Source organism: Nomascus leucogenys, chromosome 1a, assembly GCF_006542625.1.
Source record: "Nomascus leucogenys isolate Asia chromosome 1a, Asia_NLE_v1, whole genome shotgun sequence".
NCBI lineage: Eukaryota > Metazoa > Chordata > Mammalia > Primates > Hylobatidae > Nomascus > Nomascus leucogenys.
The window spans coordinates 90634871-90659708 of NC_044381.1; the positions used below are offsets into that span (position 1 = coordinate 90634871).

General features: G+C 42.6%; 1 protein-coding gene across 1 annotated transcript; it reads right to left on the minus strand.

Annotated features, from left to right (window-relative positions):
• Positions 1 to 12976: 12976 nt before the first annotated feature.
• On the minus strand, positions 12977 to 22914 carry DTD2 (D-aminoacyl-tRNA deacylase 2). The gene is made up of 4 exons (XM_003263682.4): positions 22687 to 22914; positions 18728 to 18797; positions 13594 to 13935; positions 12977 to 13284 (listed from the first exon to the last, which is right to left on the minus strand). The coding sequence occupies exons 1-3, from the start codon at positions 22795 to 22797 to the stop codon at positions 13610 to 13612; spliced, it is 507 nt and encodes a 168-aa protein (XP_003263730.1). The 5' UTR covers positions 22798 to 22914; the 3' UTR covers positions 12977 to 13284; positions 13594 to 13609.
• Positions 22915 to 24838: the final 1924 nt, after the last annotated feature.

Genomic DNA, 24838 nt, shown 5'->3' on the forward strand with positions numbered 1-24838 from the left:
CAGGAACTCACTCACTAAAGAATGCAGTTTTTGCTGGGCGCGGTGGCTCAGGGCTATAATCCCAGCACTTTGGGAGACCGAGATGGGCCGACACGAGGTCAGGAGTTCGAGACCAGCCTGGCCAACATAGTGAAACACCGTCTCTACTAAAAATACAAAAATTAGCCGAGTGTGGTGGCATGTGCCTGTAGTCCCAGCTACTTGGAGGTTGAGAGGCTGAGGCAGGAGAATCACTTGAACCTGGGAGGCAGAGGTTACAGTGAGCCGAGATCGCGCCATTGCACTCCAGCCTGGGTGACAGAGTGAGACTCCGTCTCAAAAAAAAAAAAAAAAAAAAAAATGCAGTTTCCACCTCCTGAAAATTTAATCCCCTTTACCCCAACCAATCAATGACCCCAATTTTCTAGCCCTTTACCCTCCATGATCCCTTTAAAAACCCTGTTACAGGTAGTTAGACATGAGCAGAGAAGGAGAGGGCTTTTCTCCCTCACCCACTAGGAATGTCAGGTGATGGTTCGACAGTTATCACATTGCCTCTCTAAACTGAAAATTCGCGGTCGGTGCCAGAGGGCCAGAGTGAGACAATCTCCTGATGATCCACAGCTGTTAACATTAAAGTGTTAATTGAATGCAGGTGCCAGGGAGAAGCAACTTCCCGGGCATGTGCACTAAGAGACAAAATGGCAGGCCTGGCGCGGTGTAATCCCAGCACTTTGGGAGGCTGAGGTGGATGGGTCACCTGAGGTCAGGAGTTTGAGACCAGCCTGACCAACATGGTGAAACCCCCATCTCTACTAAAAATACACAAATTAGCCGGGTGTGGTGGCATGCACCTGTAATCCCAGCTACTCGGGAGGCTGAGGCAGGAGAATCACTTGAACCCTGGGAGGCCGAGGTTGCAGTGAGCTGAGACTATGCCATTGCACTCCAGCCTGGGCAACAAGAGCAAATCTCCATCTAAAAAAAAAAAACCAGACAAAATGGCTACGTATGACCTTTCCAGGGCACTCCACTGGAATAGGGAAGAAAGCCTCAGATGGGCATGCATACAACTTTCTACATACACTGTGCAGGCTCACTTCCCAAAGGTAAAGAGAGCACAGAGCATGAGGGCAGCCCACCCTCAGAGAAGAATCATGAGAAAGAGGCGAGCCTATAAAGTCCTAGGATCACAGTTATACGGGGCTCTTGACCTTCAGGTGCCCGGTCAGGTCTCTTCCAAGTGAACTTTCCTTTCTTTCATGTGCTAAAGACTTTTTAAATAAACTTCCACTCTGCTCTGAAACTCACCTCCATCTCTTTTTCTGCCTTATGCCCCTCAGTCAAATTCTTTCTTCTGAGGAGGCAAGAACTCAAGTTGCTGCAGACCTGTACAGATTCGCCACCAGTAACTCAGACACTTTCCACTGGTAACAACCCCAGCCCAGAATTCTTCAAGGAGATGGATTTGAGGGTCTCCTCCCATCTCCTTGCTAGGTGCCCTGTGATCATGAAGCTCTTTCTGTGCTGCAAACCCTGCTGTCTCAGTGTAATTGGTCTGTAATGGCAGAGCGGGCATTCTGCAGCTCTTCCTTGCCCGGGGCCTGTTGGGAGCCCCCAGCACTGCCTGTACCATCGTAAACCCACCCTGGCCCCTTTCCCAGGCTCCAAGCTCAGAGGAGGCAGAGCCTTCATTCTAACCTACAGCATCCCCTCCCTAATCCTCATTTGCCTGCTCCTTCTGAGCTTGAGCCCCATTTTTTGAGACCCTACCAGCCCCCATTCCCACAATCCCCTGTGCCTATACAAATCAACCTCCCCATGTCCCAACCACTGTCACCCCCAACTTAGACCAGTGCATCCCACAGCTATTCTAGCACCCCACAAACACTCCAGTGTCCCCCACTTCCTGATCCCATAACACCTTGGGCCCTCCAGACACCCCTGCTCCAGCCTGGCAGTTTGTCAACCCCCTCACCCAGACCCCCAACACCTCATGCCTGTCTTATGCCATGAGTCTGAGGCCCCTGACCCCCACACCGTTTGGGTGCCACCCAGGCCTGTCTGTGTGGGCAGCTCCCCCACCAGCTCCCTTCCATCCCCCATGGGCCCTATCCTGGGTTTCCCCCACCCAGGCACACACTATCTGGCATCCCTGATTCCCACTGTTCCTGGCTCACGGCCTGGCCACCTTGTCTTGCTCATTTGCCATAGCCCCTGCCTGGCCCAGCAGGACAGGCCTAGGTCAGAGCAAGGTCACAGGTCAGCACCAGGGCTGGTGCCTCGGCCCAAAGGACACAAGCCTCTTGCTCAGGACACTTTCTGGGGTCCTGTGCCTCCCCTTCTTCTCCCCCAGGTGCCAAGTCCCCACCTTTTAATACTATCACATTGAGGCTGGGCATGGTGGCTCACACCTGTAATCCCAGCACTTTGGGAGGCTGAGGTGGGCGGATTACCTGGGCTTAGGAGTTCAAGACCAGCCTGGGCAACATGGTGAGACCCCCGTCTCTACTAAAAATCCAAAAAATAATTAGCTGGGCTTGGTAGTGCTCGCCTGTAATCCCAGCTACGGGGGAGGCTGAGGCAGGAGAATCACTTGGAACCCAGAAGGTGGAGGTCCAGTGAGCCAGGATTGCACCTCTGCACTCCAGCCTGGGCAACTGAGCGGGACTAGACCTCCAAAAAAATTAAAATAAAAAAGTACTATCACATTGGGTATTAGGTTTGTTAAATAAAAATTATTGCTGTGGAGGATACACTGGGAAGGGAATGAAAAAAACAAGTATAGGAGACCATTGTTTTGCTCTTTTTTTTTTTTTTTTTTGAGATAGAGTCTTGCTCTGTCTTCCAGGCTGGAGTGCAGCAGCGCAGTCTTGGCACACTGCAACCTCTGCCTCCCAAGTTCAAGCAATTCTTGTGTCTCAACCTCCCTAGTAGCTGGGATTACAGGCATGCGCCACCATGCCCCACTAACGCCATTGTTTTGGACTAGGCTCTAGCTAACTAGGCCCCAACAGACAAGACTGAAAACCAAAATGGCGTCACCCATGCTAAAGTTTCACCCAACCTAAACTGAAGTGTTACCTGGCCTTCTGAGAAATCAGGAGAGAAATAACAGCCAATTTCCCAAACATGCCAGTTTTGGTCTTCAATTGTCATGACAATAAGGTTCCCCTCTGCTTTAATCTGTACACAAAAGAATTAGCCAGCTGGGCCTGGTGGCTTACTCATGTAATCCCCACACTTTGGGAGCCCAAGGCAGGCGGATCACTAGAGACCAGGAGTTGGAGACCAGCCTGCCCAACATGGTGAAACCCTGTTTCTATGAAAAATAAAAAAAATTAGCAGGCATGGTGGTGGGGGCCTGTAATCCGAGCTACTCAGGAGACAGAGGCAGGAGAACCGCTTGAACCAGAGAGGCAGTGGTTGCAGTGAGCCAAGATAGTGCCACTGCACTCCAGCCTGGGCAACAGAGTGAGACTCCAGCTCAAAAAAGAAAAAAAAAAAAGAAGGCCTTGTCCTGCGCGTTGGCTCACACCTGTAATCCCAGCACTTTGGGAGGCCAATTATTGAGCCCAGGGGTTCGAGACCAGCCTGTGCAGTACAGTGAGACCTTGTCTCTATTAAAAATAAAAAATAACAATGAAAAAGTAAAAAAAAATTAGCCTGAAGTAACTAAGTAACTAATCAGTTACTTTTCTATTGTTCTGTCTCCTTGATGCCCACCTTACAAGAAAAATAGTTTTGAAATGACCAGGAAGCTCTTTGTTCTTTGCTTCTGCTCTTTTCAGCTTTTCTCTGTCTGTAAAAGCCAACTCTGCTCAGCTCATCTGAATACTTACTCTATTTTATGGAATGAAGTGTTACCTGATCTTAGAATTGCAATAAAGCCAATTAAGACTTTTTTTTTTTTTTTTTTTTTAAGATTTTTTTTTCAATTGAGATTTTTAACTAAATTAATTATAATTTTGTCCTCTGATGGTTCTAACATTTGAATTTAGGGTGGGTAGGGGACACCAACATTCAGACCATAGCAACACTTAAGATCTACTGTCTTAGGAAATTTCAAGTATACAATACACTATTAACTATAGTCATGAGGAAAGAAAAAAAAAGGCTTTTTATCTGAGAAATGCAAGCCCCTTTAAATTATCAGGCCCAGAGAAGCACTTAAAATATGATAGCTGTCACATCTCACTCCTAGTTGAACTAATGATCTCTTGAAACCACTTGCAATGTAGGCTCTAGATTAAGCAATGCCAAGAAGCATGAAATGCCATATACCCAGGCTGGGCGTGGTGGCTCACACCTGTAATCCTGCACTTTGGGAGGCTGAGGCAGGCAGATCACGAGGTCAGGAGTTCGAGACCAGTTTGGCAACATGGTGAAACCCCATCTCTACTAAAAATACAAAAATTAGGCTGGGTGCGGTGGCTCACGCCTATAATCCCAGCACTTTGGGAGGCTGAAGTTCAGGAGTTCAGATCATGAGGTCAGGAGTTTGAGACCAGCCTGGCCAACATGGTAAAACCCCATCCCTACTAAAAATACAAAAAAAAAAAGGTCAGGCGCGGTGGCTCACGACTGTAATCCCAGCACTTTCTGAAGCTGAGGCGAGTGGATCACGACGTCAGGAGTTTGAGAACAGCCTGGCCAACATGGTGAAACCTGGTCTCTACTAAAAATACAAAAATTAGCCGGACGTGGTGGCCCGTGCCTGTAGTCCCAGCTACTTGGGAGGCTGAGGCAGAAGAAACTCTTGAACACAGGAGGCGGAGGTTCCAGTGAACTGAGATCACACCACTGCACTCCAGCCTGGGCGACAGAGCAAAACTCCGTCTAAAAAACAAACAAACAAACAACGATTAGCAGGGCATGGTGGCAGGTACCTGTAATCCCAGTTATTTGGGAGGCTGAGGCAGGAGAATAGCTTGAACCTGGAAGGCAGAGGTTGTAGTGAGCCAAGACCACACCACCACTGCACCACTGCACTGCAGCATGGGTGACAGAGCAAGACTCCATCTTGAAGAAAAAGAGAAAAAAAATTAGCTGGGCGTAGTGGTGCATACCTGTAGTCCCAGCTACTCAGGAGGCTGAGGCAGGAGAATCCCTTGAACCTGGGAGGTGGAGGTTACAGTGAGCTGAGATCGCACCACTGCATTTCAGCCTGGGTGAGAGTGAGACTCCTTCTCAAGAAAGGAAAGAAATGCCATACACCCTATAGTTAAACAGTATATAGCCAATCACGAAATGATGTTATATCTGTAAGCCAATGAGAATTCTTGACAAACAACTTTTTTTTTTTTTTTTTTTTTTTGAGACGGAGTCTTGCTCTGTCCCCCAGCCTGGAGTGCAGTGGCGCGATCTCAGCTCACTGCAACCTCTGCCTCACAGGTTCATGCCATTCTCCTGCCTCAGCCTCCCAAGTAGCTGGGACTACAGGCACCCGCCACCACACCCTGTTAATTTTTTGTATTTTTAGTAGAGATGGTGTTTCACCGTGTTAGCCAGGATGGTCTTGATCTCCTGACCTCATGATCCAACCGCCTCGGCCTCCCAAAGTGCTGGGATTACAGGCGTGAGCCACTGCGCCTGGGCTTTTTTTTTTTTTTGAGACAGGGTCTCACTGTTGCCCAGGCTGGAGTGGAGTGGTGCAATCACGGTTCACTGCAGCCTTGAACTCCTGGGCTCAGGCGATCCTCTCGCCTCAGCCTCCCTAGTAACTGGGACCACAGGTGCACCACCATGCCCAACTAATGTGTGTGTGTGTGTTTGTGCGTGTGTGTGTGTGTTTGTGCATGTGTGTGTGTATTTTTTGTAGACATGGGGTCTCCCTATGTTACCCAGGCTAGTCTTGAACTCTTGGGCTCAAGTGATCCCACCTCAGCTTCCTAAAGTGCAGGGATTACAGGTGTGAGCCACCATGCCCAGCCTCTGACAAACAACTTTTATAATGTTGATTGAAAAGTGAAATAACAGCATTAGAACTTAGAGAAATCACAGTTAGATTTATTCTGAGTCAAGTTTCAGGACTTAAGCTAAGGAACACAGACTCCATATAGACCAAGAATATGTCGTGAAGGAGGTTCAGTGAGGCACCATTTTCTAACAGGGGGATACGTATGGCACAAAAGGTGGGAAAAGCAGGTGGGGAAGCAGCAGTTACATTCTTAAGATTCTCATTGCTGTTCAGTGAGGCTGTAGCTAAGCTAAGGTGACTATGAGGTGGGGACACAGGTTAGGCACTTTAGGGTCTGATAGAGGATCATTGATTCCACTCTTTGTTCTACATTTGATAAATACTGATAAACAGGTTTATGACCAGTACCTGTCAGTGATATATGTAACCAGCTCCAGTTACACAGGCAAGAGGTCAGCTTTGGTTTATAGGCCTAGTTTTTTGTTTGTTTTTGAGACGGAGTCTCGCTCTCTGACCCAGGCTGGAGTGCAGTGGCAGGATCTCGGCTCACTGCAACCTTCACCTTCTGGGTTCAAGCGATTCTCCTGTGTCAGCCTCCCAAGTAGCTAGGATTACAGGCGCCCACCACCATGCCTGGCTAATATTTGTATTTTTAGTAGAGATGGAATTTCACCATGTTGGCCAGGCTGGTCTCAAACTCCCGACCTAAAGCATCTGCCCACCTCTGCCTCCCAAAGTGCTGGGATTATAGGTGTGAGCCACCGCACACAGACCAAAGGCTTATCTATAGTAAAAAGATTATTTTTATTATAATCTTTGGGAGGCTGAGAGAGGTGGATCACTTGAGGTCAGGAGTTCGAAACCAGCCTGGCCAACATAGTGAAACCCCGCCTCTACTAAAAATACAAAAATTAGACAGGTGTGGTGGCAGGTGCCTGTAATCCTAGCTACTTGGGAAGCTGAGGCAGGAGAATTGCTTGAATTCAGGAGGCAGAGGTTGCAGTGAGCTAAAATTGTGCAACTGCACTCCAGCCTGGGCAACAGTTGCAGGAGGCTCTGTCTAAAAAACAAAAAACAAAAAACAAACAAACAAACAAATTCATATTTGTGGAAGACCAAACTTTAAAGTAAACATCAATTGGGAGCTATGGAGTAAAATGGGGGCCAGACCCCGTGGCTCACACTTATAATCCCAACATTTTGGGAGGCCAGGGCAGGAGGATTTCTTGAGGCCTGGAGTTCAAGATCAGGGTGGACAAAGTGGGACCTTGTCTCTAAATAAATAAATAAATAAATAAGTAAACAAATGTAGTGGGAAAAATGAATCAGCTCATTGGAGTTGTAAGAACATGTAAACCAGCTGGGTGCAGTGGCTCATGTCTGTAGCCCCAGCACTTTGGGAGGCCAAGGCAGGTGGATCACCTGAGGTCAGAAGTTCCAGACCAGCCTGGCCAACATGGTGAAACCTCGTCTCTACTAAAAATACAAAAATTAGCCGGGCGTGGTGGCAGGTACCTGTAATCCCAGCTACTTGGGCGGCTGAAGCAGGAGAATTGCTTGAACCTGGGAGGTGGAGGTTGCAGTGAGCCGAGATGGCACAACTGCACTCCAGCCTGGGCAACACAGTGAGACTCTGTCTCAAAAAAAAAAAAAAAAAAAAGAACACGTAAACGGCCAAACCAGTGTGATTTCTTCTTTTCTCATTGAAAACATTTATTTTTTATTTTTACTTAAAAAAATTTTTTTAGGCTGGGCACAGTGGCTCATGCCTGTAATCCCAGCACTTTGGGAGGCCGAGGCGGGTGGATCACCTGAGGTCGGGAATTCAAGACCAGCCTGACCAACATGAAGAAACCCTGTCTCTACTAAACATACAAAATTAGCTGGGCATGGTGGCGCATGCCTGTAATCCCAGCTACTCAGGAAGCCTGAGGCAGGAGAATCACTTGAACCCGGGAGGCAGAGGTTGCCATGAGCCGAGATTGCTCCATTGCACTCCAGCCTGGGCAACAAGAGCGAAACTCTGTCTCAAAAAGAAAAAAAAAATTTTTTTTTTTAGAGACCAGGCTCAGTGGTTCATGCCTGTAATCCCAGCACTTTGGGAGGCCGAGGCAGGCAGATCACCTGAGGTTGGGAGTGGGACACCAGACTGGCCAACATGGTAAAACCCCGCCTCTACTAAAAATACAAAAAATTAGCCTGGCGTGGTGGCATGCACCTGTAGTCCCAGCTACTTGGGAGGCTGAGACATGAGAATTGCTTGAACCCAGGAGGTGGAGGTTGCAGTGACCCAAGTTGCACCACTGCACTCCAACCTGGGTGACACAGTGAGACTCTGTCTCAAAAAAAAAAAAAAAAAAAAAAAATTGTTTTAGGGACAGAGTCTTGCTCTGATGCTCAGAGCTGGAGTGCATTGGTGTGATCATAGCTCACCTGCAGCCTCAAACTTCTGGGCTCAAGCCATCTTCCCATCCCAGCCTCCCTGAGTAGCTGAGACCGCAGGTATGCACTACCACACCTGGCTAGTTTTTTGTAGAGATGGAGTCTTGCTCTGTTGCCCAGGCTGGTTTCAAACTTCTGGCCTCAAGCAGTCTTCCCACCTGGGTCTCCCAAAGTGCTGGCAAAATATTTTATGTTTTAGTTCCATACTGAAGTCCACGAGTGTTCAATTATTTGTTTGTATTTCTGTCTTAGTTTTATGGTGATATGACCACAGAATATTGAGTTCACTCAATTTCCTCCCTAATATAGAAAAATTAGATGATTCCCTGCCTGGTGTAAAAAAAAAAAAAAAAAAAAATAGATGATTTCTTCAGCCCCACGATCAGCTGCCAGTCATTCTTGGGCATTTTTTCTCTGCATTAGCTTCAGGGTGTGAAGACAGACTGTTGATTGAGCCTACTGACAGGAGTATTTGCATACTTGTTTGGAGATTTATCAAAAATAGGATATATTTTGACACAGACTTCTTGCTCCCCCCGCTCCCCTTTTGGCAACATCCACTTTTTTTTTTCTTTGAGACAGAGTCTTGCTTTCTCACCCTAGCTGGAGTGTAGTGACACCATCTTGGTTCACTGCCACCTCCGCCTCCTGGGTTCAAGCAATCCTCTTGCCTTAGCCTCCCGGAACATTGCTGGGACTACAGGCCTGGGCCACCACACCTGACTAATTTTTGCATTTTTAGTAGAGATGGGGTTTTGCCACATTGGCCAGGCTGGTCTCAAACTCCTGGCCTCAAGTGATCTGCCTGCCTTGGTCTCCCAAAGTGCTAGGATTACAGGAATGAGCCACTGCACCTAGCCCATCCACTTGTTTTTGCTTTATTTCAATACTTATTACTATTCTGATTATCAGTAAAATTTCTGCTAGGAACACAAGTGGATTTAATTTATCTCCCCTGACTTGTTTCCACGGGACCTCCCATTCCCACTTGATTTTGAGGATTGAAGACAAACTGGGGGAGAATTATGTAGCAACAAAATACTGCTAATGTGCTTAATTATTTTCTTGTTTTCCAACATATATTTTATGTCAAACTCTGTGTCAAAATCTAAATACACCCCAATCTTCTCAAAGTCAGTCTCCAACTTCCAAATTCCTTAATTTGCCCCATTAATAATCATAACACGTATCAGACCCGTATTTTATTTCTCTAATTTTTTTTTTTTTTTGAGAAGGAGTTTTGTTCTTGTCACCCAGGCTGGAGTGCAATGGCACAATCTCGGCTCACTGCAACCTCGGCCTCCTGGGTTCAAGCGATTCTCCTGCCTCAGCCTCTTGAGTAGCTGGGATTACAGGTGCATACCACCACGCCGGCTAATTTTTGTATTTTTAGTAGAGACGGGGTTTCACCATGTTGGCCAGGCTGGTCTCAAACTCCTGACCTCAAGTGATCTGCCCGCTTCAGCCTCCCAAGGTGCTGGGATTGGAGGCGTGAGCCACCGAGCCTGGCCTATCTCTCTAAATTTTCAGTGTCCTTTCTTGCCCTAGATTTCAAAAAGCCATCAGTACCGTCATGAGAAGTTCCTCGTTACACTCATATTGTCAGGTACCTGCTCAGCATATATTACGCTTCTCTCTTTTAGGAGAATTCCTGATTTTATTGCCCCTCCCCCTGCAGCTATGGGTTCCAGGGAATGCTAACTCCACCCTGAGCCCAGGGGCAATGGTGGCAATCTCCATTTGGTTTAAGCCAATTTCAACATTCCATGACAGGAGACAATATGTGACTTAGACCTTTCTTAGAAATCTGAATCTTCTTTCTCCTACTCAATAATAAGCAAAAAAGGATGAGGCCCCAATTACGCTGACAGCCACCTTATGATGTTATTAATGGCAGAGAAGACAGAAAGAAGAGGTTCCTGGTGTCATCATTTAGCCATTGGATCAATCAAATGTTAAGCCAGACCCACTCTTGATTTTCCATCCAATACATTTACTTTTCTTTTTTGTGTTTAATTAAAAAGTTAAAAAAAAATTAAGGAACAGGGACATGAACCCTGGACCCTCCAATTAAAAGTCTGATGCTCTACCAACTGAGCTATCTGGGTGGTTTACTTATTTCTTTTTTTTTTTTTTTTTTTTTTTTTTTTTTTTTTTTTATTTGTTTTTTTTTTTTTTGTTTTTTTGCACCATTAACTCGTCATTTGCATTAGTTATTCTAATGCTGTCCTTACACATGAGTGTGATGTTCCCCTTCCTGTGTCCATGAGTTCTCATTGTTCAATTCCCACCTATGAGAGAGAACATGCGGTGTTTGGTTTTTTGTCCTTGCGATAGTTTACTGAGAATGATGTTTTCCAGTTTCATCCATGTCCCTACAAAGGACACGAACTCATCATTTTTTATGGCTGCATAGTATTCCATGGTGTATATGTGCCACATTTTCTTAATCCAGTCTATCGTTGTTGGACATTTGGGTTGGTTCCAAGTCTTTGCTATTGTGAATAGTGCCGCAATAAACATAGGTGTGCATGTGTCTTTATAGCAGCATGATTTATAGTCCTTTGGGTATATACCCAGTAATGGGATGGCTGGGTCAAATGGTATTTCTAGTTCGAGATCCCTGAGGAATCGCCACACTGACTTCCACAATGGTTGAACTAGTTTACAGTCCCACCAACAGTGTAAAAGTGTTCCTATTTCTCCACATCCTCTCCAGCACCTGTTGTTTCCTGATTTTTAATGAGGCCATTTAACTGGTGTGAGATGGTATTCACTGTGGTTTTGATTTGCATTTCTCTGATGGCCAGTGATGATGAGCATTTCTTCATGTGTTTTCTGGCTGCATAAATGTCTTCTTTTGAGAAAAGTCTTACATTTTAAAGCAGTTTTAGGTTCATAGCAAAATTGAGCAGAAGGTACAGAGATTTCTCATATACTCCCTGTGCCCCCAAAACATGCATAGTTCCCTTACCTTCACTATCAACATCCCCCACCAGAATGGTACATCTGTTACAATTGATTAACCTTCACTGACATATCATTATCACCCCAAATCTCTAGTTTGCTTTAGGGTTCACTCTTGGTATTTGTTCTACATCTATACTTTTGGACAAATGTATAATGACATGCATCCACCGTTATAGTATCACATAGAATAGTTTCACTGCCCTAAAAATTGTCTATGTTCTGGCCAGGCGCGGTGGCTCACGCCTGTAATCCCAGCACTCTGGGAGGCTGAGACAGGTGGATCATGAGGTCAGGAGATCGAGACCATCCTGGCTAACATGGTGAAACCCTGTCTCTACCAAATAATACAAAAAATTAGCTGGGCGTGGTGGCGGGCGCCTGTAGTCGCAGCTATTCGGGAGGCTGAGGAAGGAGAACCGCTTGAACCCGGGAGATAGAGGTTGCAGTGAGCCGAGATTGTGCCACTGCACTCCAGCCTGGGCAACAAAAGCGAAACTCCATTTCAAAAAAAAAAATTAAAATAAAAAAGGAAATACACAGTCCGAGGAGTAAAAGGAAAAAAAGAATAAAAAAGGAAGCATGCCTACAAGAACTAGAAAATAGCCTCAGAAGGGCAAGTTGAAGTTACTGGCCTTTAAAAGAATGTAGAGGGAGAGATCAGTGTAAAAAGCTTATTTAAAGAAATAGCGGCCGGGTGCGGTGGCTCAAGCCTGTAATCCAGCACTTTGGGAGGCCGAGGCGGGTGGATCACGAGGTCAGGAGATTGAGACTATTAATTTATGAACTAACACTAATTTCATGAACCAGTTCTTTAAAAAGCAAAGACAAAAAGTGAGACACATGGTTTTGGTAAAAAATGAGAAATAGACCATTAATCCATTTATATAGTATGTTTAATAAAAACAACTTTTAAACTCTTATACTTTGTTCTTATATCAAGTAAAGATTCTTAAAGTAATGTAAAACATTTGGATGTCCCTGGAAAGTAATATAACACACAATAACACTTCTGTATTACATATATAGAAGAGACTGGGTCTTGCTATTCTGCCCAGGCTGGTCTCAAACTCCTGGGCTCAAGTGATCCTCCCACCTTGGCCTCCCAAAGTGCTGGGATTATAGGCATGGGCCACCACACTTGGCCCTATATTACATTTTCATGCATATTATTAAAAGAAATGGTGACTTACATATGGAAATATAGAAAACTGAAATAGTAAACAAAATTTACGAAGTTATAAATGGGTTGTGCTGAAGTTTACCTAATTTTAATACAAATAGTTATTTTTATTACATGTTACACAAATTTGATGGTATAGAAAATGTGTTTTTCTTGTTTGCATGAATTTCTTCATTGCAAAATACTTAAAATGTACATAATTTTTAAAAAACAATTAAGAGGCCAGGCATGGTGGCTCATGCCTGTAGTCCCAGCACTTTGGGAGGCCGAGGTGGACGGATCATGAGGTCAGGAGATCGAGACCATCCTGGCCAACATGGTGAAACCCCGTCTCTACTAAAAATACAAAAAAATTAGCTGGGCATGGTGGCGTGCGCCTGTATCCCAGCTACTTGGGAGGCTGAGGCAGGAGAATCGCTTGAACCCAGGAGGTGGAGGTTGCAGTGAGCCGAGATTGCAGCACTGCACTCCAGCCTGGCGACAGAGCGAGACTCCGTCTCAAAAAAAAAACAAAAACAAAAAATCAATTACGAACATTTCCTTAATGACTATGAAGTGAATAGACAGCATATTTCAAATTTTCAAGTAGAAGGGTAGAGGAATGTAGGACAAAAGGTGACTGAGATCCAGAGTTTAGGTGACTTGGCAAAGTCATCCAATTAGCAGGTGCAGAGTTATATATGAAACCCAAGATTTTCTTGTCTAGAAATACTGAAGATTAGTATATTCAAGATGAAGGGGAAGAAAATCTAATTATACTTTAGATCATTTCATACCAGAAAACAGCTATAGAGGCCGGGCGCGGTGGCTCACGCTTATAATCCCAGCACTTTGGGAGGCCGAGGCGGGTGGATCACGAGGTCAGGAGATCAAGACCACGGTGAAACCCCGTCTCTACTAAAAATACAAAAAAATTAGCCGGGCGTGGTGGCGGGCGCCTGTAGTCCCAGCTACTCGGAGAGGCTGAGGCAGGAGAATGGCCTGAACCCGGGAGGCGGAGCTTGCAGTGAGCCGAGATTGCGCCACTGCACTCCAGCCTGGGCGACAGAGCAAGACTCTGTCTCAAAAAAAAAAAACAACAAAAAAAGAAAACAGCTATAGAAAGTAGTTTTTCATTTTCAAAACTCAATTAAGTGTGTGAATGGTCCGTTGGTGTCCAGTTTTAACACCTGCCTGTTCCCGTAAATGCCATGTTCCACTACAACCCCAGCTTCAGCACACTTGCTATTAGCAGCTACCTCCTTTTCACATAGAGTCACAAATTGAGAGTAAAGTTCAAACCCTTCTTCTTTTCCAGAGTTAGAGTGATATTGCATGTTTCTTCCTTTTAGTCTTCCTCCAAGGGTAGCTTGAGGGATAATAAGAATGTTGCCAGGTAGATCCAATATAGAGACATGCTTGCCATTTTCTGTCTCACTTAATTTCACATTTAACAGTGTATTAACTGGGTGAGGAAGAAAGGCAAAACATTTTAAAGCAAAAAGCAAACATGAAGAAAACCATCAAGTTTTTAGTCAGCAAATCCCATGTTTAAAATTCAGTTTGTCAGCTCATGCATGCCTCTAACCCAAAGTCTCTATTTAGATTTAAAATACTGCTTCACTAAGCTAAATAATCTAAGCATGAAAAATAAGGCAATTTTCATGCAGAAAATGGTATGATAGTTTAAATTTGAATCGGCAGTTAAGATAACCTAACAGTAAGTTCATCCAGAAAGGTCTAAAGAATTAACTGTACACTGGAACCTCAAATATTGTTCCCCTGGGGGAATACATGAGAAGATTTTACCTTCCTGTTCTTTTCATTTAGTAAGTAAATCCCACGGAAAAATTTGAGGATAATTCCTCCTCACACCAAATTCTGCTTGCTTGCTTGCTTTATTTATTTATGTATTTATTTAGAGACGGAGTCTCATTCTGTTGCCCAGGCTGGAGTGCAATGGCGTGATCTCAGCTCACTGTAACCTCCGCCTCCTGGGTTCAAGCGATTCTCCTGCCTCAGCCTCCTAAGTAGCTGGGACTACAGGCATGTGCCACCACGCCTGGCTAATTTTTTTGTATTTTTAGTAGAGACGGGGTTTCACCGTGCTAGCCAGGGTGGTCTCGATCTCCTGACCTCGTGATGCACCCGCCTCAGCCTCCCAAAGTGTTGGGATTACAGGCGTGAGCCCGCGCCCAGCTAAATTCTTCTTTATAATGGAATATCAAATAAAAATTTTAGTGCAGTTATTATTTTAAACTTAGTTGCCAAGAGTTTTAAGTGGAAACAAAGGTTCCTGTTTCAATCCCAATATAAACCAGCTAATTTTGTTGTTTAATAACCTTAAAGGCAATATTAACATGAGCTAATCATTTTATAAATATAACTCATGAGAGAAGGGTAAAGGTGAAAGCAAGAATCCTCAGAAATTCATTGTTACAACTGAAAAAGTAAATAAAAAGATATAAAGCTACAGCATTATCTTCATATACATATAAGAAAACATGATATTATTTTTATAGCACTTGTGAGATTTCCTATAGCTAATAAGAAGTGTTGAAACCACCATAAATATCCATATATAGCTAAAAGCCTAAACTTAGAAAGCCTTTATACTTCAACATTAACCATTTTTGAAAAAATAAGCAAAAGAAGTGTCTAATATAAATAGACCTAGGGTCTCCCTACCTCTATAAAGGTATACATGACTTCTGTTTGCAAAGAATAGTCCTGAGAGGGCAAATGGTAGAAGGAACTATGTAAACTTCAAGACACCTGCCCTCAAATTAGGCTTCAAAAGGCATGCTTTCTATTGGGGTAGTTAACGGTTTTAATTATTAGAGGGTCTGTAGTAAATATTCATACGGTTACCCCTCTCTACAAATCATGGAATTAATCTGGTAAAAACCTGCCAAGGTGAACACCCAAATGAATTCCTAAGCTAGGCATTAAGCATCATAAATTTTCACTCAACTAACATTTATTTTTAAATACCTCTAGTTTTCTCTATTACAAATAGGACTTTGCTGTTTAGCCAGCAGTCTTTATTGACTGCTTGTAAGGAAACTTTCCAGGGCACTTAATTCCACCCGAAATCACTATCTAGCTATCTAGGCCTCAGGCTAGTGACAGAGTAAATAGGCAATTTTGGAATAACAGGCCTGAGAGGTAATGCTACAATTTATTATGTTTCCACATACCTCCCTCTACTGGCTATAACTCAGATTTCGGTTAATGCTGTTGGTATACAAATATCAGTATGTAGATAAATACAATGTAGAACCAGTAAGTAGAATTAAAATGAGACAATGAATTAATGGCATGTTGGAAACTCAAATATCCTAAAACAGGTTATCAATCAAGTATCTCTAATGATGTATATGGGATGTTAAGCATTGACAGGTTTCTGGCCCTCTGTCCAATTATACTGAAGGTGAATTGAGGAAGATTCTACACATCTCTATGTCAACCATGCTATTTCAGATTTTGTGGATATAACTGGTTATTATATTCTCAAGGGATATATGCTTTGATTGGAAATATCTGAATCTATGTAATAAATATGAGGTGAGGCTTAAGAGAATTCCATCACATTGACTTACTTAGCCTACTGGAATAGAGGGAAGTACAAGCTAATACTATTAATAATAGATGGACTTACTTTGCTTACAACTCAAACGAGTAGAATGTGATTCTTAGAGTCATATATTTCTTTACTGAAAATCATGATATAAAAAATCATGTGTTAGATAGTGTTAGACTATCCACTACAAGAGTTAGGGTGGACCTCCTCGGTGTTTTAAATTCAGTACAATCTTATGCATGTATTTAAAGTGAACTCACAAAGACAGATATGGAAGTGCACAGGATTTAATCACTATAAAACAACATGCCGTTTGGATATGGTAGGCATATTTCATCCTATTATGATGAAGAACCATTTGAGAATCCATAAGACAACTTTACGAAGTCAATCTTAAGTCAGAATGACAAAAACTTTCTTCCTGTTTTTGAAGATTTCTACATTTTTTATGGACCAAAAAAGATTTAATCCAAGGCAAAATATTACTTTAGGGAAGTGGACAGAATGTGTAACACTCCAGCATTAGGATCTGACAAATTATTCTCTGCAATAGGAGTCCTCATTACATGATGTTCTTTTTTTTTTTTTGAAACGGCGTCTTGCTCTGTTGCCCAGGCTGGAGTGCAGTGGTGCGATCTCGGCTCACTGCAACCTCTGCCTCCTGGGCTCATGCCATTCTTCTGCCTCAGCCTCCCGAGTAGCTGGGACTACAGGTGCCCACCAACACACCCGGCTAATTTTTTTGTATTTTTAGTAGAGACGGGGTTTCACCATGTTAGCCAGGATGGTCGTGATCCGCCCGCCTAGGCCTCCCCAAGTGCTGGGATTACAGGCGTGAGCCACCGCGCCTGGCCTCTCTCTTTTTTTTTTTTTCTTTCTTCTTCAGACCAGAACATTATGTTCTTAACCCTTCGGAAGCTCCTTATTATCTTCTGGATTCAAATTTAAAACTATTGCAGTTGCTGGCTTTTCATTCTCACCTAGCATAGTCTCTTAAGTCTGGTTTTCATCTTTTGACAAAGTTGTCAGACATGTTTGATATGTCAGTATAAAATTCCCTCTAGGAGTTTTAGCTTTTTGTCTAAGCTCTTTCTCATTGGCCTATTTGCCCTTGAAGCTCTTGTAGGTTAACTTCTGTAAGCTTCAACTGCCCATTTGTATAATTAATATTTCTTATTAATCCGACTAATGGATGCTGTCCTTTACTAATGAGGAGAATACAACCTGTTCCCAACCTTAAGGATAGCTTCTTTTCTTTCAAGTTTGTATGTATGTTTGTTTGTGGACATAATCCTTATATCCAAATACTGTCCTGAGAGGGTATATGATTTGATTTGGTATATCTGAACCTATGTAATTATCACATGAAATGCTACAGCCATGTGAGATAGTGTATATATACATATCACTATACAGTGCTATAGCCTGTCCAGGAAACCAGAAAGCTGCAGGTAGATAAATTACTATTCAGAGATCCCTGAACATTGACTCTGTTTTCCATGTCCTTGGAGGAAGTGTGGCTGTGATGACACTGAATTGGGCTCAAGATCCAGGAGAACCTTCTATCTATTCTTATTTCCACAAAGAAGTGCATATATGGCTAACACAAATTCTTCCATAATAATGATATAAACTTGAGTTGTCCAGGTTTGATGAGACCCACATCTTGTATATACAGTGTCATCTACTGCCTCTGTTAGGGGCTTTGGAGGATAAAGGAAACTATATTAAGAAATGCAGCATCTGTTTCTCCCTGTGTGACCGCCCTACTTCCAGGAAGTTTCTGTATCCTTGGCTGAAGTGCATTTTGTGTATGTGTATGTGTGTACACTCTTCTACATCAATCTGTAAGTCATCTGAAATGCTGCAGATGTTTTAAAAAAATTCCACCATACTTGCTTACTTTAAATTTTGAAACAGGCAAATAGCTAAGGCCAATAACACTAGATAGAATTAAGTAATTAATAACTTATCAGCACAATTTAAGATTATGCTTCTTAGGATGGGCAGGGATTGGTTAATGGATACAAAATTACAGCTAGATAGGAGGAATGAGTTCTGGTGTTTTGGAGCACTGTAGGATGAATACGGCTAACTATAATTTATTGTATACTGTCAAAAGTCTAGAAGAAAGGATTTTAAATGTTCACAACACAAATAAATTTTTGAGATAATGCATATCTGGTTTGATTGTTATACATTGTATACAGTATTAAAATATCACTTTGTATCCCATGAATATGTAAAATTATTATTTATTATTTTAAAAATAAAAGGGGAGGAAAAAGACTGTGCTTCTTGTCCCTTCTGGTTCATTTGTCTATTACTGTTCTTTCTCACTCTCTTTTTTTTTTTGAGACAGGGTCTCGCTCTGTTGCCCAGGCTGGAGTGCAGTGGCACCATCTCGGCTCACTGCAGCCTCGACCTCCTGGCCTCAAGTAATCTTCCAGCCCCAGCCTCCTAAGTAGCTAGGACCATAGGCACAGGTCACCATGCCCAGCTACTTTTGTTTATTTTTTGTAGAGAAGAGGTCTTACTATGTTGCCCAGGCTGGCTTCTAACTCCTGGGTTCAAGTAATCCACCTGCCTTGGCCTGCCAACGTGTTGGGATTACAGGTGTGAGCACCACACTTGGCCTCTCACTCTTAAAAAAGAAACAAAGTCAAGCACATACCCATTTTGGGAAGAAGTTCTTTATCAGCTCCCTTGAAAAAGCACACGTAGATCACCAGTCCTCTTTGGACCTATGAGAAATCACCACAGTAAACTCAGATTACAATAATATCTGTAAAGATACAAGGCTAAATGGGTACAGTTTCACAACTATTAATATTATAGACATAGAGGTTAAAAGCACAGAAAATGAACTTTACAAAAGATTTCTCATGTGAGAAAACAAAATATTTTTCAAGTTTCAATCATCTATTTCTTTCGAAAATTAAGTTTAAATAGCCAAGAGCAGTGAAGACTAGTTATACCTTCAAATATTTATTTCTAATCAAAATCATTAAGACGATCAACCAGCCTTTTCCCAAGTAAGGGTGACAGACTTAGAAACATTTCGTTTGCTGGGCCCCATTTATTCAATGCCAAGTGAATTCACATTATACCAGATACAGCTGATGGATAAACAACATGTGACTGATATCTTTTGACATCATCTCTCTTTATTTCCCCTAATCCATTTACTTACAGATAATGAAAATAAGGGTCTGATTCTATTTCTATAAACTCCAGGAAACTGTCCAATTACTTGTTGTTGTTGTTAATGCTTTATATAAACATGATTAGGACTTGAAAATTGCATTTGTGATAGTAAGTTCTACATTAAAAGGTTGGTTGTTATCAGGAATATAGGCTTATTTATTTTACATAATGACTTGGATATATCTTAGATCTTGTAGGACAGAGACTATACAGAAAAGAGACATTTGAATAGTGACTTTGATTCTGCTTCTGAGTGAATCATTAGATTTTTTTGATTCTGTAAATTAATCTTGACTCCAGGAGCTATTAGGAAGATTAAATGAGTTAATATTTGTCAAGTACTTAAACACAGTGCCTGGTTCATAGTAAGTGCTATATTAGTGTTTATTAAATGAGTATGTAAAAATAAATTTAAGGGCAGAGGCACAATTTATTTCACATTTTAACTTCCAAAGCACTTTACAGGCTGTTTTGTACACGATAGGGATTCAATTTATCTGTTGATTGCATTAACATTCAACTATATGTTCCAGGCTCTATGTGTTATCCAAAGAATTTTCTAGATAAATGTAAATGCAGCTCTGCACTCACACGTGATTTACCTGGAAAAGAAGTGAGTTTTAAAAAGTGCAATCATGCTACTGAAACAATAGGCAAGGGCCTCCAATGCATACCCATAAGAAGCTGGCAAGTTATTATAGATATTTGCACTACTGTCACAGGCCTCTCCACTAGTATTGTTTTCATCATGAATCGAAATCTTAAGCATATTTATATCTGGACACATGCAATGTCAGAATTAAATACCTAATCATTTGCAGAACGATACCTGTTCTTTCCACTAAGATTATCTCCTCCTTAAGGTCTTTGCCTTTCATTTATTCCATAATAGATCTTAAGTTGTGACTTCTCTTCAAGTGAAAAATCACTTTCCTTACAACTTCTTTGGTATAAAACATTTCAAATATATAGAAAAATACAGATAATTCTCACTGTAGCTTTAAAAAGTTCACTTACCAGGAACAAAAACATTAGTCTGTGACAGCAAAGTTCTAAATGAATGAAACTAAGAACAAGCAAAGAAAGTAACCTTCAAATCTTGACAATTAAAATGCTGTTTCTAAAAAAACAAGAACTTTTAATAATAGAACAGGGTAGAGAATATGTAAGAAGAAAGAATTTACATTTTCTCACCATCTAAATTACTTGTCAGCTCTTTAAACTAATTTAGTTATGTGTGTAGGAGTGAAAGGGAAAGCCTTTAAAATAGTTTTAAAGTTTATAAACAAAAACTGATAGTTTGGATGCCAGCAATAAAATACATGTCATTTTGCATAAGGAGATGTAGCCTGAACAACATAAAAAAGATAAATAAGCATGGAAGGAAACTCAATGACTGATAGTTTGCAATTTATAGTGTCTAGAGGCAACTATAAAAATGGATAATTCGGCCAGGCACGGTGGCTCAAGCCTGCAATACCAGCACTTTGGGAGGCCGAGGTGGGCGGATCACGACCATCCTGGCTAACATGGTGAAACTCCGTCTTTACTAAAACTACAAAAAATTAGCCGGGTGTGGTGGCGGGCGCCTGTGGTCCCAGCTGCTTGGGAGGCTGAGGCAGGAGAATGACGTGAACCAGGGAGGCGGAGGTTGCAGCGAGCCGAGATTGCACCACTGCACTCCAGCCTGGATGAGAGAGCGAGACACCGTCCCCAAAAAAAAAAAAAAAAAAAAGGATAATTATTTTTTAGATGAGGTCTCACTCTGTGGCTCAGGCTGGGCACAATCTTGGCTCACTGCAACCTCCACCTCCCGGGTTCAAGAGATTCTCCTGCCTCAGCCTCCCGAGTAGCTGGGATTACAAGTGCACACCACCAAGCCCAGCTAATTTTTGTATTTTTAGTAGAGACGGGATTTCACCATGTTGGCCAGGCTGGTCTCAAACTCCTGACCTCAAGTGATCCGCCGGCCTCGGCCTCCCAAAGTGCTGGGATTACCGCGCCTGGCCAGTTAATTATTTAGATAGGATGGCAAAATAAAATAATACAATTTCAAATAAGGAAATCAAGACCTCACAAAAAATCATAACAAAAATAAGAAATAAGAAAAGTGAATTTCTGGGAAAGGAGAGAGATAAGAATACAGGAATTTCTATGCTTATATTTCCAAATTAGCACAGGGCAACAGATTCTGATTTTAGAATAATCACCCACACATCATATAGTTCACGGGTACTATTTACAATAATAAGTAGGCGGGGCGCGGTGGCTCAGGCCTGTAATCCCAGCACTTTGGGAGGCTGAGGCAGGTGGATCACCTGAGGTCAGGAGTTCTAGACAAGCCTGGCCAAAATGGCGAAACCCCGTCTCTGCTAAAAATACAAAAGTTAGCCGGGCATGGTAGCTTGCGCCTGTTGTCCCAGCTACTTGGGAAGCTGAGGAAGGAAAATTGCTTGAACTCGGGAGGCGGAGGTTGCAGTGAGCCGAGATCGTGCCACTGCACTCCAGCCTGGGCGACAGATCGAGAATTCATCTCAAAATAAATAAATAAAATATAAAAAATAAAATAAATATAAAATAATAACTAAAATTGTTTTAAGTAATGCTAGATCTGGGACCGAATTCAGCAGAAAAGATGAGCGAATGAGATTTTGCTACACTGAAGTTTCCGAGTATTTACAAAAGTATTAATTATGAACTAATTTTTTTCTTACATTTCAACGTACTCCAAAACTACGTCAGAGGCCTTAAAGAAAATTTTATTTGTTTTTGTATGCAGTGGGGGCAGGCTGTCTTAAAAAGGAAAGTATGTACGAAAGTAGAAGGAACTCATAGTGACATAAATGTTTTAAATTCTTTGGAGAAATGTGTTTGATAACAATGCAGCATTGTTATAAAAGTAGTGGTCTTTGTTTCTCAGTTGGAAATAGGTCAAAATTTTTAAAAGGCTTCTTGAAATAGAATTGTTTCTTAGGAAATCTCATTTCCAAGCTAAGACCAAGTCAACATAAGGGGGAATTCGACGTGATCTGAGGCTAAGGCTAAGTCAAAGCAGATCATGAACTCTTGCAGCAAACCTGACCTACAAGCTTGCCCCCGACCAGCATAGGCCACGAGCTGCAAGGGGTCTGAGACAGTAAGGCCTGAAGTCCACCGAACTCAGTTTCAAATCCCCGTGGTCCCCCCAAGAAGGGAGACGCGCTCTTCCTCTCGGGGGCTACAACTGGCGCTGGGGAACGGTGACGCAGGACCGAAAAGACAAGCGCAGCCAGGCAGGCCACCGCGGCCAGCTTCAAGCTGACCCGGTATCCCCGCGGCCGGACCGCCGGTCTCAGAGAGAGACACAGAGCGGACGAGTCACCGAGACAACGCGGAAATACCGCCGCGCACGCCGGAGGATAACGAGAGCTGCCGGGCTGACGTTACCTCCACCCACTGGGCCGCGGCGTCCCCATCAGCTGGACGAATTTGCAGCCGGGCGTGCAGGCACTGCTGCAGGAGCGCCCGGGCCTGAGGAACCCGGCTACTCTCAGCCATGGCTTAAGCCAGCGCCGCGGCCGGACGGGTACTAGGCCATGTGTCGCTGGCCCCTCCCTCGACGCGCAGGCGGGGCAGACGAGGCGAGGCACGACGAAGAGCCTGCCCCGATCGCCCAGTGGCCCCGCCCTCCAAAGGGCGGGGCCTCGGAGCGACTCTCGAAGGTCCCGGATGTGCGGTCTTGGAGGCCGGCGTAGCGCTAAGCTCCGCAGCACCTGCCCAACTCTGTAGAAGGTGCTCAGTGTATACTTTTATTAAACGATTGAAAAGACTCGGTAGATCTCTTTCCTACAAACCTTTTAAGAAACATTCTTCACTTCAGAAAGCTTAGGTTCCAATTGTTGAAAAATTTTAAATCTGCTTGATTTAAATTCGTGTTATGCCCATATGAAAGTAAGTAAACAAATAATCGAATCATAAAGCAAGCGGAGATGGAGCTAAAAGCTATATATACATCCTTCAAAATTTTCCTTATTCCAATCAATAAAACAATGCTGTCTCCTCTATCGAGAATGCCATAAATCATTCTGATTCCACAGTTGTGAAAAGGTATTGGTATGCTATATGAATACACATTCTTTAGAAGATATCCTTGTTAAAAATGTTCTTATCCAAGAAAGTATGATTGTTAATAACTTAGCCCGCTACTAATACAAAAATAAGGCAGCTTATTCTGATGCATATGATGTAAATTCTGTGATGCATTTTCTGGAAGTACATATTAGAATGTAAATAAAACTAAACAAGGGCTTGATTTTCTTTCCCACGTAACGTATTCCTTAAACATGCATCAGATTAGCATTTATTTTTCTATGGGCTTGGATGGTTTAGATGAGGAATAAGAGTGTTGCCCTGATTGCATTACTCAGGTCATTGATTTGGGCTCAGTTGACACAATGTGCCTATACATTCGGATCTGTTGTTTAAAAAGATGACATCACTGACAGTGTTGCTATCCATACAAAGTAGTGTGACTGAAGAAAATAATCCATGCATAATCAACAGTCCTTTGTACACAAAATCGAAGCTGCTTGTTTGCTGGTTATCTTGCAGCCAGGTTTACACTTTTAGTAAAAACAGAAAGCAAAATCTCACATTATCTCTGATTGTTGCATTGCAGGGATTCCAACAGTTGTTGACATTTGTCTGCAAAGCACAGACAAGTTGAATTGCTTCATGTCTGCATCTTTATGTCATTATAACTACTGAGTCTCTTTTCTCTCCGTCTCTCAGATTCAGATTTTACAGGCCTGAAAGAAACTTTGACGTACAGACAGTTAGCTATGTCCCAGAATAAGAGAAGACTTTGGTGTTCATTTGTATGTGGTTGCAGGAAATAGGGAGGTCTATAGAAAATAGGGTATATGGTTCACAGAACTCTTTCTGCAGAGAGGTTGTCTTTAACAAATTGGGAAACCCTTCCTGTGAGTAGAATAGATGGAGTATGGATGGTAATGGTTAGCTTCTCAAAAATCACTAATTACTTTAAACCTTCCTATTGAGTGAGGATCTCATGGACATTGCTGTAGGTAGTGTAATAGGCTGTGGCTCACTTATTTTTTACTTCTATTTGCAGAAGGCTATAGACAGTAGCCACCAAAGACAGCATTTCCTTTCTGTATTTTATTTTTTGAACACTTAGTTTCATTCTGCAAATAATTTAAGAAGGAAGGACATGCATGCAATAAAATAGTAAAATGTGAATTAAATCATTAGGAATAAAGAAACTAGAATTATGTCAGTAAGCCACAATGGGGAAAATTGAAAACAGGTAAGGCAGTGGTTCTCAACTGGAGTGCTGAGATGATATAGTATGCAGCAAAGTTTTCACAAATGTATAACTTCAATTTTTGTTATAAAACAATTATGTTCATTGTATGTAGTATTGAGGGTAGTTTGTACGATTTGTTTCAAGTTGGAACTAAAGGCAAAGCATAGCATTAAGTTGGCTTTACAAGAAGATGGTGGTTCACTGGAATGTGAGAGAGCTTTGTCTTGTGATTGTATGAGAAATCATTGAGCAGAGATAATTCTCAAATAC